This window comes from Cynara cardunculus, assembly GCF_001531365.2.
Source record: "Cynara cardunculus var. scolymus isolate 2C chromosome LG 3, CcrdV1, whole genome shotgun sequence".
Classification (NCBI taxonomy): Eukaryota; Viridiplantae; Streptophyta; class Magnoliopsida; order Asterales; family Asteraceae; genus Cynara; species Cynara cardunculus.
In genome coordinates, this window is record NC_037530.1 from 37,635,313 (window position 1) to 37,647,998 (window position 12,686).

General features: G+C 36.1%; 3 protein-coding genes across 5 annotated transcripts; 1 reads left to right on the forward strand and 2 right to left on the reverse strand.

The window, feature by feature from the left end:
- The first annotated feature begins 1,044 nt into the window (after positions 1-1,044).
- On the forward strand, positions 1,045-3,563 carry LOC112509221 (pentatricopeptide repeat-containing protein At1g52620). Its single transcript, XM_025114078.1, has 2 exons — positions 1,045-1,872; positions 1,936-3,563. Exons 1-2 carry the CDS (start codon positions 1,095-1,097, stop codon positions 3,561-3,563), a joined length of 2,406 nt encoding a protein of 801 aa, XP_024969846.1. The 5' UTR covers positions 1,045-1,094.
- Positions 3,564-3,781: 218 nt separating this feature from the next.
- On the reverse strand, positions 3,782-8,004 carry LOC112509684 (O-fucosyltransferase 13). 3 transcript variants are annotated; one of them, XM_025114769.1, is made up of 6 exons: positions 7,773-8,004; positions 7,600-7,679; positions 7,070-7,140; positions 6,867-6,955; positions 5,426-5,647; positions 3,782-4,669 (listed from the first exon to the last, which is right to left on the reverse strand). In XM_025114769.1, exons 1-6 carry the CDS (start codon positions 7,904-7,906, stop codon positions 3,937-3,939), a joined length of 1,329 nt encoding a protein of 442 aa, XP_024970537.1. In that variant the 5' UTR covers positions 7,907-8,004; the 3' UTR covers positions 3,782-3,936. The 3 variants fall into 3 exon arrangements, with proteins under 3 accessions (XP_024970537.1, XP_024970539.1, XP_024970538.1); XM_025114771.1 differs by lacking the exon at positions 7,773-8,004 and adding an exon at positions 7,320-7,369 and having other exon boundaries at positions 3,784-4,669; positions 7,600-7,680; XM_025114770.1 differs by lacking the exon at positions 7,773-8,004 and adding an exon at positions 7,320-7,369 and having other exon boundaries at positions 3,784-4,669; positions 7,070-7,177; positions 7,600-7,680.
- A 1,374-nt stretch (positions 8,005-9,378) lies between these two features.
- On the reverse strand, positions 9,379-11,103 carry LOC112510226 (pentatricopeptide repeat-containing protein At1g52640, mitochondrial). The gene has a single exon (XM_025115564.1). It carries the CDS (start codon positions 11,036-11,038, stop codon positions 9,464-9,466), a length of 1,575 nt encoding a protein of 524 aa, XP_024971332.1. The 5' UTR covers positions 11,039-11,103; the 3' UTR covers positions 9,379-9,463.
- Positions 11,104-12,686: the final 1,583 nt, after the last annotated feature.

Below are 12,686 nucleotides of genomic sequence, written 5' to 3' on the forward strand. Positions count from 1 at the left end.
GTTTTGAGGAAAAGAAATGTTTTTATTTTTAAATTTGAATGTATTATAAAATTTTGAAAAAAATAATCGATATCAGTATTAAATTAACTATTTAAAAGTTCTCGGTTTATGTAATTTCTCTAATTCAAGTTTTTATTATAATCTAATTGAAGTTTAATAACGAATTAATTTATTTTTGGTTTAATAAAATAATTTTTTAAGAGAATAACTAAATATTCAGTTAGAACTCGATGAGTATCTTAACTATATTTATAGATTTTTTTATATATCATATAATTGATTTTAGTTATCAGAAGTTAGTTACAAGATTTAAACATGGAGCTTTAATAAGATGTATCGTGCACATTTTACTTGTAATTTTGAATTTTAAGTAATATGCATCAATAAACAATATTTTATACATACAAAATTGTTTTTAAGAGTTTTTTTTTTCAATCTAGAACTTTTTAGTCGTTCTTACTTGAATCTGTACCATGATAATTTTGCAACTAATAACAGTTATTAATAAAATCTAAGATGTATAAATAATTTTATTATATATTTAATAATAAACGGTATTTTACAAACCAAGTCATTTGTAAAAAGCTGTGAAAACTGAAAACCATCGATTTTATTGTTTATTTTAATGAAAATTTTTCATGAAATTATTTCAAATAATTATGGATATTATCATCTTTATATTATATTAATTTTAATAAACAAATTTCATCAAAACGAGAAATATGAAACAATTTAGTTTTTCCATAGAAACAAAAATATATGAAACAATTTTGTAATGAAATGAATTATTTTAAACAATTTATCATATTAAACAATTTCAAGAAAAAAATTCACTAAAATAAACAATGAAATTGATGGTTTTCACAATTTGTACAAATTGCTTTATTTACAAAATATACCTCCCCTTGAACAATATTACATACAATAATCAGACTGATAATTCGATCAATTATAACCAAAAATCACTCACCAAGAAAACATGAGTGAAACATGGGTCAAATTGCAGATGTAAACGTTATTCTCCCTCTCCTTCAACTTGATTCTGGTTTTGGTTTTCATTCTGAAGAGCGTGTAAATGGTCGAACTTTCCTCGTATGTCTAAGTCTCTCCTGTCTCGTATCACGCCTCGCCACAGTCGCAGCTCCAAATCACCCACCACCAACACCATCACCATCACCTATCGTATCAAGAAAATAGTCAACGAACTCTGTCACATTCTCACAACCCGAAACACCCATTGGGAACAAACTCTCGAAACCCGACTCTCTGAAGAGGACATCGTTCCATCAGATGTTGCCCACCAAGTGTTTGATAAAATTCGCGACGTTGAATCGGCCTTGAAATTCTTTAATTGGATTTCCCAGCGGCCTTATGGTTGTCCGCTTGATGGGGTTGCTTATTCTTCTCTTTTAAAGCTCTTGGCCAAAGCAAAAGCTTTTCGTGAGATTGATTCGCTGTTCATTCGTATAAAAAATGAAGAAGAACCGCCCACACATGAAGCTCTAAATGATGTCATTCGAGCTTATTCGGAATGTGGGTTGATCGATAAAGCTCTTGATATCTATTCATTTGTTGTTGAAACATACAACTGTGTTCCAAACGTGTTTGCTTGCAATTCTTTGTTGACTGGGCTAGTAAAAACCAATCGTTTGGAAACTGCATTTCAAGTGTATAATGAAATGCTTCATAGAAGTGATGCGAGTGGAACTGGTTGTTGTGCAGATAACTACAGCACTTCTATAATGGCGAATGCACTTTGTAAGAAAGGAAAGGTGGAAGAAGCCAAAAAGTTGATTTCTAACAGATGGGGACAAGGCTGCATACCCAATGTTGTTTTCTACAATACCCTCATTGATGGATACTGCAAGAAAGGTGAAGTTAAAAGAGCATTTATGTTGTTTAAAGATCTCAAATTGAAGGGTTTTTTGCCTGCAGCGAAGACATATGGAGCAATGATAAATGGTCTTTGCAAGGAAGGCGATTTCGGCATCGTGGAGAGGCTTATGAACGAAATGAAGTCGAGAGGTTTGGCGATAAATGTAAACGTTTATAATAGCATCATTGACGCTCAATGTCGACATGGTTGCAGGTTAAAAGCAGAGGAGATGTTTAAAGAAATGATCAAGATTGGTTGCCCACCAGATATTATTACATATAATATCTTGATATACGATTCTTGTAGTCATGGGAAAGCTAAAGAAGCTGAAGAACTCATGGAACAGGCTGCAAGAAGAGGATTGAGGCCAAATAAGTTAACTTTTACCCCCTTGTTAAATGCATATTGCAGACAAAATGATACAGAAAAGGCCTTCAATTTGTTCATTAAAATGATCGATAGTGGAGAAAAACCAGATCTTTTAACCTACGGATCTCTTATTCATGGGTTTGTTGTTTTGGGTGAGGTCGATACTGCAATGGTGATCTTGAACAAGATGATCGAAAAAGGGGTGTTCCCGGATGCAGGGATTTATAATGTTTTGATGAATGGATTCTGCAAGAAAGGTAAACTTTCTGCTGCCAAGAATCTGCTTTCTAATATGCTTGATCAGAATGTTGCAGCTGATAAATTCGTTTACGCAACTTTAATCGATGGATTTGTTAGAGATGGAGATCTTGATGAAGCCAAGAATCTCTTTGAACTCGCAATGGAAAAGGGTCTGAAACTTGATGTTGTTGGGTATAACGCAATGATCAAGGGTTATTGTAAAGTTGGCAAGTTAAAAGATGCGGTTTCTTGCGTCAAGCGGATGACTAAAGCTCGGGTTTCTCCCGATGAGTTTACTTATTCGACAATCATTGACGGGTATGTAAAACAACATGATTTGGATGGGGCGTTGGGAATCTTTAGTCGTATGTTGAAACAGAACTGTAAGCCGAACGTGGTCACGTATACTTCTCTGATTAGCGGATTCTGTCAGAAGGGAGACCACATCGGTGGTGAGAAATTATTCAACGAAATGAAGCTTCGTGGGTTGATACCGAATGTGGTCACTTACAGTATCGTAATCGGAAGCTATTGCAAGATGAGAAAACTAGCAAAAGCGGCTTCTTTTTTCGAACAAATGTTGGCGAGCAAATGCAAACCGAATGACGTCACTTTCCGTTATTTGGTCGACGGATTTGCAAAGTATGCAGGAGATGCAGTATCCGAGAAAGATATCAAGAACTCAATGTTTCTTGATATTAACAGCAAGATGATATCAGATGGTTGGTCTCCAAGGCCTGCTGCATACCGAACAATCGTTGTTTGCCTTTGCCTTCACGGAATGCTCGATATTTCTTTACAGTTAAGCAAAAAGACAGCAATTCGCAATTGCCCTGTCGTTTTTGGTGCATTGCTATATGGTATATGTTTGGAAAGGAAAGCAGAAGAATGGAACAGACTTATTTCCTGTAATCTAAATGAATCAGAGCTTCTTGTTGCCGTAAAGTATTCTTCGATTTTCGACCAGTTTTTCCGACAACGGGCGCCTTCGGAAGCTTCAGTCATTTTGCAGAAGTTGGTCGATGATCGTAAGTCTAAACATTACAAACCGGGCTGCTTAGAAGTTTCGGTAAGCTAAGAGACTGAGAAATATGTTATTGATGCATTCATTATAGGTTACGGGTCGGGTTTTTCGGTCCGACGGCCCTAACATATCAAAACCAAACCTGTTTTTGCGAGTTCGATAACTTGTTCTTATTATACACCCTTTTATAGGGCCTTTTTAAACAGTGCTATTTTATACATGCTCAAACCTGTTATTCAAAAGGGACAAACAGACTGATTCTAGCAGACCGTACCATCCATAAACAACTCTATCGTTCATCGATCAAACAGACTCGTCATCTTTCCATTCGGGCATTGCAAACCAGCGATCATAACTTGATAAAATGAGATGCAAAATTTTACAAAAATGTATTCAAGAAAGTGGTACCAAAAGTTGAATACAAGAATCATAATTTGAAGTCACAAAAGCAATCTGGTAAAGCAGAGCCTCTTCCCATTACAAAATCAGCTTTATGAGCCTTTCTCATGGCTTCCATCAATTCTTTCCCTCTTAACCCTTCAGAACTCAAGTCTGCAAAAGCCTTCCTGTTTAAAAAAAGGGTTTTATAAAACCCTTGATAAGCTCTCATTGCTGCCACCATTTTATCCATGTTACCGAAATACGTCGCCACATAAGCGTCGCTATTGATCGACACATAATAATCCAGTGCCGCTTTCGTGTTTCCGTGCATGTTCTTGAAGTCTTCACCGCTCAAAAGAGATGATTTGGTGACGACATTTGTGTAAACGGAGGTTAATCCTTCGAGTTCCATCAAACCGTCTCCGGCTGCTAAATAAATGTTTGTATTTGTTGGGATGGAAAGAGATTGAAGAATGAAAGCAGTTTCGTTAGGAGTAAGTGGGCATTTTCCGCGGTTTCTCCAAAGCCGAGCGGTTTCTCCGGTCCACGGTTTTCGATCGCCACGTGCAGCCTCTATAGATTCCATGGAAGCAGGAGAAAGGCCTTCGTATTCACATTGGCTGTAAGCTACCATATCAGGTTCAAAACGGAGGTGGAGGGATAAAAAGGGTTTTGGTATGGCTTGCAGAAGCTCGGAGCTTTTCTTCTCCAAGGTGCTTGTTAGGCGCAATGCACTGTAACATGCTTGACAAAGTGCAGCCTTTGCATAGAGAGGAAACCTGCAAGATTTCACTAGTTTAAAAAACTAATTACCATTACAATAAATTCGGCTTTACAGGACGTCAAAGATGTTTAAGGGACTGTTTGTTAGCAGCTTAATGAGCTTAATGAGACTCACTGCTTATTCGGTCAGCTATAAGTGACTGTTTGGTAGTGGCTTAATGAAATCGAAAGTGGCTTATTCAGTAAGCTTTCAGGGGAGAGCTTTATGTAGAAAGCCAAGTTTTTTCCCAAGCTTCTCCTCCCAATTCAAAAACACGCTTCTTCATATGTATGAAAAACCCTCCCAAACAAAAACCTTCTCAATCTATACAGACAGATTAATCTACACAAGCAGCCTTATCCATACATGGCTTGATGGAAAACCAACCAAACACCCCCCTAATGTCCTAATAGACAGCTTTATAGGACTTAAATATATAAAACTAACAATTGTGTGTAATGCTGGGGCGTATTTGGCATCCCAACAAAATTTTTTCGACATTTTTAAAATAAACTGTCATGTTAGCTTTTTTATTGAATACTTTTGAGAAGTATTCTATGAACACATATTTTTATATGACACTTATTTTGACATACACTTTTTCAAATAATGTCATATAAAAATCTAACAGGACGTTTTATTTTAATATTGTCCTAAAAAACTTGTTAGAACGCGTTAAGATATCTAGACATATATGGCTCCTATAAAGCCGATTTTGCTGTAGTGTGCGTTTATTGTTTCCCCACTTCAAGAAAGGAAATGGTCTCATTACCTATCTCGTCGTTGGCTCATTGCAGGTGTAATAGAGATGTAACGATGCTCCAATAATGATGGAAGTACGCTCTCAACATAATCAAAATGGCCTTTGCGTTTGCTGCAATCCACTCGGACAGGTTCTCTTGAAGCAACTTCTGCGGGTGGTTCTTTTACAACTTTAATAAATCCCTTCAGCTGTTGTATGAAATAGTCCACATCAAATACATCTGTGAAACCACTGAAGAGGAATACAACAATTACATTGAAATCACAAAAGTGAGTTACAATGAATCTGAAAATCAAAGAGAGTGCAAATCTTCATCTCTACAAGTGATTCAAAAGATAAAAATTCAACTAAAAAGGAATTCATCAAATGGGTCTTTTAGCAATTATAGAGTTAAAAGTAACTGACTGAACTCTGGAGTAACCTAAAATTGCTGATTCATCCCATCCTCCATTATCCAATTATTATGGGTCTGCTTAAGATTATGTCTACAGGGTTCTTTGTTTACTTTCATCTAGAACCAGCTCCTCTGCCTTTAGAGTTAGAGTCAGGTCTACATACATCTCCCCCCCCCCCAACCTCACCCCACATCCGGTGGGATATATTGGGCTAGTTTGGTTTGGTTTGGTTTGGTTTGATTATCTATGAANTTGGTTTGGTTTGGTTTGGTTTGATTATCTATGAACCAGCAAAAATTATGTTATAGCACATCCTCCATCTCGATGGACAGTAACTTCTAAAACCAGAAATTCCCGAGTCATGTCATCAGAAAAGGTTTGTAGGCCGATTGGAATTATCAAGAATACAGCAGGCAAAACTACAACGAAAGCTGAATATGCAACAGCAATCCAAGGTCAAATACCCAAACAGAAATCAAACTCCCACTCACAAGGAATAAAGAAGCTACACCAGCTAAGAAACATACTTGGAGCTTAACCTATTCAAGCATCCCCTGTTGATAGCATCCAGGACTTTTAGAATCCTGTTTTCTGAATCAAGTCAACTCCAACTTAATTGATAAAAAAAAAGTTTGCACAATAACTGCTTTGCTCATTATGTATACATGGTCATTCACCAATAACCTAACACAAGAATCATCTCATAAGTGATTTTCAGTTCAGGCCTATATCTAAAGAAGTTGCACCTCATCACAAATGAAGAAAAGAAATTGAAAAAGGAATGAAACAAGGGTAAGTAAGAAAACCAGAAAAGGGCAAACACCAGATCAAGGATTTTACCAAAGTTCAGCATCTAATTAATAAAAAGTTCCAAATATGTCACACTTACAAGATGTCAAGCACCACCCATTAGAAAGTACATATGCTAATTCCTAACCTACCAGTTAATCTCTTGATTGTTGGTAATATATTGTATCGCCTCCAAAGGAAAACAAATAAAGAGGTGTGTAATTCAGCATTTCTGTTTTGGTTGAGCTATTAACAACATGAAGTACCTTGATTCGTTCCAATATGCAGCCACTTCAAACTTTGGCAAAACAAGAGTTGCATTCAGTAACCGTGCAACGCCAACACCATCACATAACTGATAACAATAGTAAACATGAGTTTTGTTGCTCAAACATTCTTCAATAGCAATAACTACGTTTATAACAGAAAAACCAAAAGGCAGTGATTGTAAATGTTTTTGACTACTTACATCCCTCCTCATCTGATTAAGCCCACCATAACAATCCACTCGGATATAGCCATTACTCTCAGCCGGCAGAGCTGCAACATTTCAACACAAAAAACCAAATGCAATTGTCTGCATTGAAGGCAATTCAAAGATGTGGCTCAACCAAAGATCCTAGACCCCAAATCGACATTTTCCCACTAATCGTAGGTGAAACACTACCATTGGCATTAATCATAATTGGCAAAAGGAAACCTAAATAGTCTTTACTTACAGTATAATTAGTGGTATGCCAAAAAATATGCCTCCATTCAATTGGTTGTCCTGAAAATGCTCAGTTTATGCAAAACTAAAAGTAAGGTAGATTAATAAAGATAAATTCTTCAAAAATCTCAAGCTCTAATTGACGAAGCTTAATTTTGAGAACAAAGTAAAACCAAAAACTATGTAGTTGTTTAATTTAATAATAGATCTTCAGGAAAACAGTATGTTCCAAGCTTTGAATGGTGAGAAATCTAACTGAAATCAAATAACAACTTGAAAAACAAACTGACCAGTCAAATGTCCTTGAAGCCACCATTTACACGGTCGCCATTCTAAAATCCTTTTCGCACTCCATATATCAGACTCGGCACTGCAATTTCAACATCGTAGTGGATCCAAAATCAGTTAATAAGACAATTGATTAGAAGCTCAAATCGAAACGAAGGAGGATCCATGAACTTGCCTGTAGGAATAGAGCGGGAGGTGGGAGAAAGGTGAAGAAGGAGATAGAGAGATCACTGCGAACAATAGGATGATAGTGAAGAAAGTGAGAGTGAACAGGGGTTTCTTCACAAAAATTGATAACATCTGATACATACATATGGATCAACTTCTTGCAATCACAAAAGGGTTTGAGATTTCAATGGCGATTACAGTGTTGAAACAAAGAGGAAGAGATCTGGCGCAAGGTATCATATTGGGAGTAGATTTGGGGATATCGAGCTTTTTAAAAACCACTGCATCGCCACTTTGGTTTAGGTATGGTTTTACAACCGTAAAAAGGTGAATTGAATTTTTTCCAAAAAATATCCGTCCTAAATCTAAAATACGATACATCTTGGTTTTAATGTTTCATTTTTTTTATGTTATAATATGGTTTTATGTGATTTTGATAAAGCGATAATATTTTAATTCATGAATAAAACATAAATATGAAGGTATCATAAAAAATTGAAAAAAATATATTGATATCAGTACCAAACTAACTATTTAAAATTTCTTATTTTTTTGTATTTGTTTGATTCATTTTTTTATTTTTGGTTTAATAATACTTAAATATTTTGTTAAAACTCAATGATTATCCTAATTATATTTTAGATATTTTATAATTAAAATGAGATGTTTATTCTTTAAATTATTCTATCTGCAGTTAGTTATACGAATTCAAACATGAAGCTTTAATAAGTTGTATTTACGTACAATTTACTTGTAATCTTGAATTTCAAGTAATATAAATCGATTAACAGTACTTCATGTATAAAAAATGGTTTTTAATAAGTTTTTTTCAAATGTTTTATAATATAGTATAGATTTATATGAGTTTATATATGAATTTTCAAATCGTTTTTTCCAATCATTCACATGTGAATATTAGATTTAACCTTTAATTTTTATCTTTCTATGATTTTTAGCATTCTTATTTGATGTTTTAAACCGGTCGCTGGTATAATAACATATTTTTCTTAACAAGTGTAACAAACATTCAATATTACCTATTCTGTATTTATTTTGACTGGTATACAAAAACACTTGTAAGTATCAGTATCGCATCAAAATCAACTTATGTCAGTTTGTTCTGTAGGTTGAAAACATGTATATAAAGTTCATGGACGGACCTAGGCTTGTGGTATATGTGACACGTGTCACCGTATTATTTCTCGTATAAGGGTAAAAAAATTAGGTTTCGTGAACGGTGCAACCGTATTAATTTGTTGTGTGCCACCATATGTATTTTGAAACTACAATGAAAACAAATTTCATTTGGTAGAGTTGGTTTGTAAGACTTTTATTCCACCCTACACCCAAGTTCGAATCCTGTTAGTGTCATTTTCTTAATCAAATGGTGTCACCGTTTGAAAAAAAATTATATATATTTGTTTATTATAGTCAAACAGTGCCACCAATAGAAAAAAATTCCAATATCTTTTTTTTTATAGCCAAATGGTGCCATCGTTTGAAATTTTTTTTGGATCCGTCCCTGATAAAGTTAAACAGGGTATGGAATATGAAGAACTAAACGTTTGTTATACTGAATATTCCGTGAACGCAGGACACATGTCACACTCTCCTTTATCCCCTGATTCATAATGAAAAACAGGTTTACAACTGAATTTTCTGGTATCCAAAATACCAAATTTGTAAGCTTTTATGGTGTCAATAATCACCCTCTTCTTCACTATCTTCTTCCCTTTTGGTGCTCTTCCTATTACCTCTCATGATCCCAGAAAGATCTTGAATCGAACAAGAACTGCTTCTTTCCATCTTTTCTGCAAGTATCTCCACTTGTTCTGCAAACCCTAATCCAATGATTTTGTTCCTCAATAACTCACAAGTCGACCCGTATGGCGGAATGCCGCCATCAACCATCATTTCAAAATACCGACACGCCTCCTCCACCATCCCTTTCTTCCGACAAAAGCCATGAACCATCACGGCATACGTTGAAGCCGATGGATGGAAACCTGTCTCTTCCATCTTCTCCCATAAGCTCGTGACCCTATCGAACCTCCCAACCCGAATCAGCATTTTGAGCAACATGTTATACGTATGCCGATCAGGTTCACATGAATCCGTATCCATTCTTGATACAAGTTTAGTGGCCATGTTAACTTCTAACCGATTACAATGGAAATTCAAGATTGCATTGTAGCTCCAGACGTCGGGTTTCACTTTTCTTTCGATCATTTCATCTAAAAGTTGGTAAGCTTCTTCGGTTTTATCCTTTTTACAAAGGGTTTTGATGATGGCGTTGTATGTAAACACGTTAGGGACGAGATTATACCTTTTCATCCGATCAAGAACTCGAAAGGCGGAATGGAGATCGTTTGCATTACAAGAAGCATGGATGAAAATGGAGTAAGTGAAGGCATCGGGTTCAAGCCCTTTCGGCCTCATATCGCGGAATAACTTATAAGCTCCAGTGACATCACCTCCCTTACACATAGACTCCAAAATGCTATTATAAGCATGCACATCTACACAACATCGTCTTTCAAGCATTTCATCGAACACCTTCTGTGCTTCACTTGATTCTCCAATGTAGCCCCAACCTCTGACAAGAATGCTGTAGGTTTTCACGCTAGGATTAAATTCATGCTTAATTTCATCAAAAAACATCTGGGCATCCCTCACATGTCTCCTCTTGCAAAGCACATATAAAAGCTGGTCTAGATCAGTAATACTCGGATGAATCCCGTAATCAACCATGTTCTTGAAAGCTCTAATGGCGTCAGAAGGCAAATTAGCTCTACTATAAGCACTAAAAATAACCCAGAAAATTACAGAACTAATTTCGCAAGATTGAGATTCTTTCATTTCTCCAAGGAAGTCCCAAATCAATGGAAACTGTTTGCTTCTACCTAAGATATCAATTAAAATGTGATAGCTGTTTTTGCTGTGTACAAAATCAGGCAAGTCTTTAGCCCAAAGAAAGAACCTGTGAGCAGAAAACCCAAGATTGTTGCAACGTTTGAGTACTTGTTCAACCAAATCGGTGGTTACGCCGGATGCAAAGGGGGTGAGAGCTGAAACGATGTCGTGGCGGGGGCTCCGGTAGTCACTGAGAATGCGAGAAATGTCGTTGACGAGTTGTGTTGAAGAGAAGGAGGAAGAAGAAGGGAAAGGTTGAGACGAATAGGGTGAGATAAGGGGAGTCGGAGAAGGAAGTGTTCCGGTGAAAAGACGGCGGTATATGGTTTTGGTTTGGTGGGAAAGTGATCTGATTGCCATTTCCGACCAAAAGTTGAACCGTCGTGTGATGGCCAACAATCAAAGCATCGCCGTCGTGATGTAGAGTGAGGTAGGGCGGCGATACTACGGGAATTGTCCCTTTTCGAACTCGATACTTCCGGGATGCTCCTGGGTTGGGTTGAGTTGATCGTGTCGAACGATTTAATCCAATGTTTACGATTTGAAAAAATCTTAACTCAACCCAACCTAACCAAAGTGCAACCTAACCCAACCTGTCGGGTTGATGCTTTGATATATTAAAATATTTTTCTAACCTTGAATATGTTATTTATCTACACATAATTTTTTTCTTCATAATCAACCATTTGATACAACTTATCTATATTTCTTATGTATATCACATTCAGTTAATTTTCTCAATTTACATATATATATGTTCATAATTACTGAACATATATATGAATGAGTTATATAGAGATGTGAATAGATTAAAAATATATGTATATGAAAAGCATACATAATAGTGTAATTATCTAATGTATATATTAATATAAATTCAACAATCATATTAAATTCAAGAAATAAAAAGATATCGGGTTCATCGAGTTGGGTTGGATTCAAATAATAGTAACCAAATATCAACCCAATACCTACGGTTTGACAATTTTACAACTCGATTAGACATCGGGTTACTTCAGGTTGGGTTATTTCGCGTTGGGTTGGGTTATTTCGATCGGGTTGGTCGGGTTTTTGAGCACCCCTAGTTGCGGTTGAACGGATTCTCCAAAGAGAAATTCAAGAAATAGGAATTAAAAGACAAAAATAGCATATTTCCACATTGGGATCCCTGTTCATCGTCGGGGATATAGATGAKGATGTGATCATATTTCCCAGGAAGGATGGGGATGGGGATGGGGATGGAGACGGAGACGGAGACGGAGATGAGGAATCGGTGACAGGGATGGGAATTGAGATTTCCGTCTCATCCACGCCCCATTCTCGTGCCTAGGGTTTTAAGTACTTACAAAACATTTTTTTGGCATATAATAATATCGAAATTATTTTGTGAGACCATACCAAAAAATTTCCTACATCCGTCTCCCATGAAAAGTGAATGTTTTTCTCTTTTAACTTCTCCGTGAGTCACGGAGGTGCTTGAAAGTTTCAAAGAGGAATTGACTAGGAGATGAATTTGATCCTTGCAAATGGCTATTTTTATTAATTTCTCATACCAAATTATCGAGAATAAAAAATCAAAATTATATATATATATATATATATATATATATATAGACTTGGGATCATGTGAGACCAGCCTGTTTTCGTGAGACCCGTGAGACCAGCATTTAACACTTGAAACTTCACAGCAAAATGCTGTGAAGGTAACTTTTTAAAACCTTCACAGTGTTTTTGCTGTGAAGGTTTGACTTTTTTTAAACCTTCACAGTGTTTTTGCTGTGAAGTTTACGTGTAAAAATGTGGTCTCACGGGTCTCACGAAAATAGGCTGGTCTCACGTGAACCCAACCCTATATATATATAGACTTGAGATCATGTGAGACCAATGTTTTTTCGTGAGACCCGTAAGACCAATTCTCAWCCCTTGGATTAGATTTACAATCGTCAGATCTGAACATTTACAAACGCCACGAGACTTCTCAATAATTACAAAATTGCCACCTTGCAAA

What these genes read in the sequence shown, in the direction of transcription:
- LOC112509684 (XM_025114769.1), bottom strand. Translation starts at nt 7,906, where the DNA reads ATGTATCAGATGTTATCAATTTTTGTGAAGAAACCCCTGTTCACTCTC. An exon ending in GCTTCAAGGACATTTGACTG is followed by an intron (nt 7,141 to 7,599) that starts GTCAGTTTGTTT and finishes GAAATGTTGCAG; the next exon opens with CTCTGCCGGCTGAGAGTAAT. An exon ending in ATGAGCCAACGACGAGATAG is followed by an intron (nt 4,670 to 5,425) that starts GTAATGAGACCA and finishes GAAATCTTGCAG; the next exon opens with GTTTCCTCTCTATGCAAAGG.
- LOC112509221 (XM_025114078.1), top strand. Translation starts at nt 1,095, where the DNA reads ATGTCTAAGTCTCTCCTGTCTCGTATCACGCCTCGCCACAGTCGCAGC. An exon ending in TGATGGATACTGCAAGAAAG is followed by an intron (nt 1,873 to 1,935) that starts GTGAAGTTAAAA and finishes TTTTGCCTGCAG; the next exon opens with CGAAGACATATGGAGCAATG.
- LOC112510226 (XM_025115564.1), bottom strand. Translation starts at nt 11,038, where the DNA reads ATGGCAATCAGATCACTTTCCCACCAAACCAAAACCATATACCGCCGT.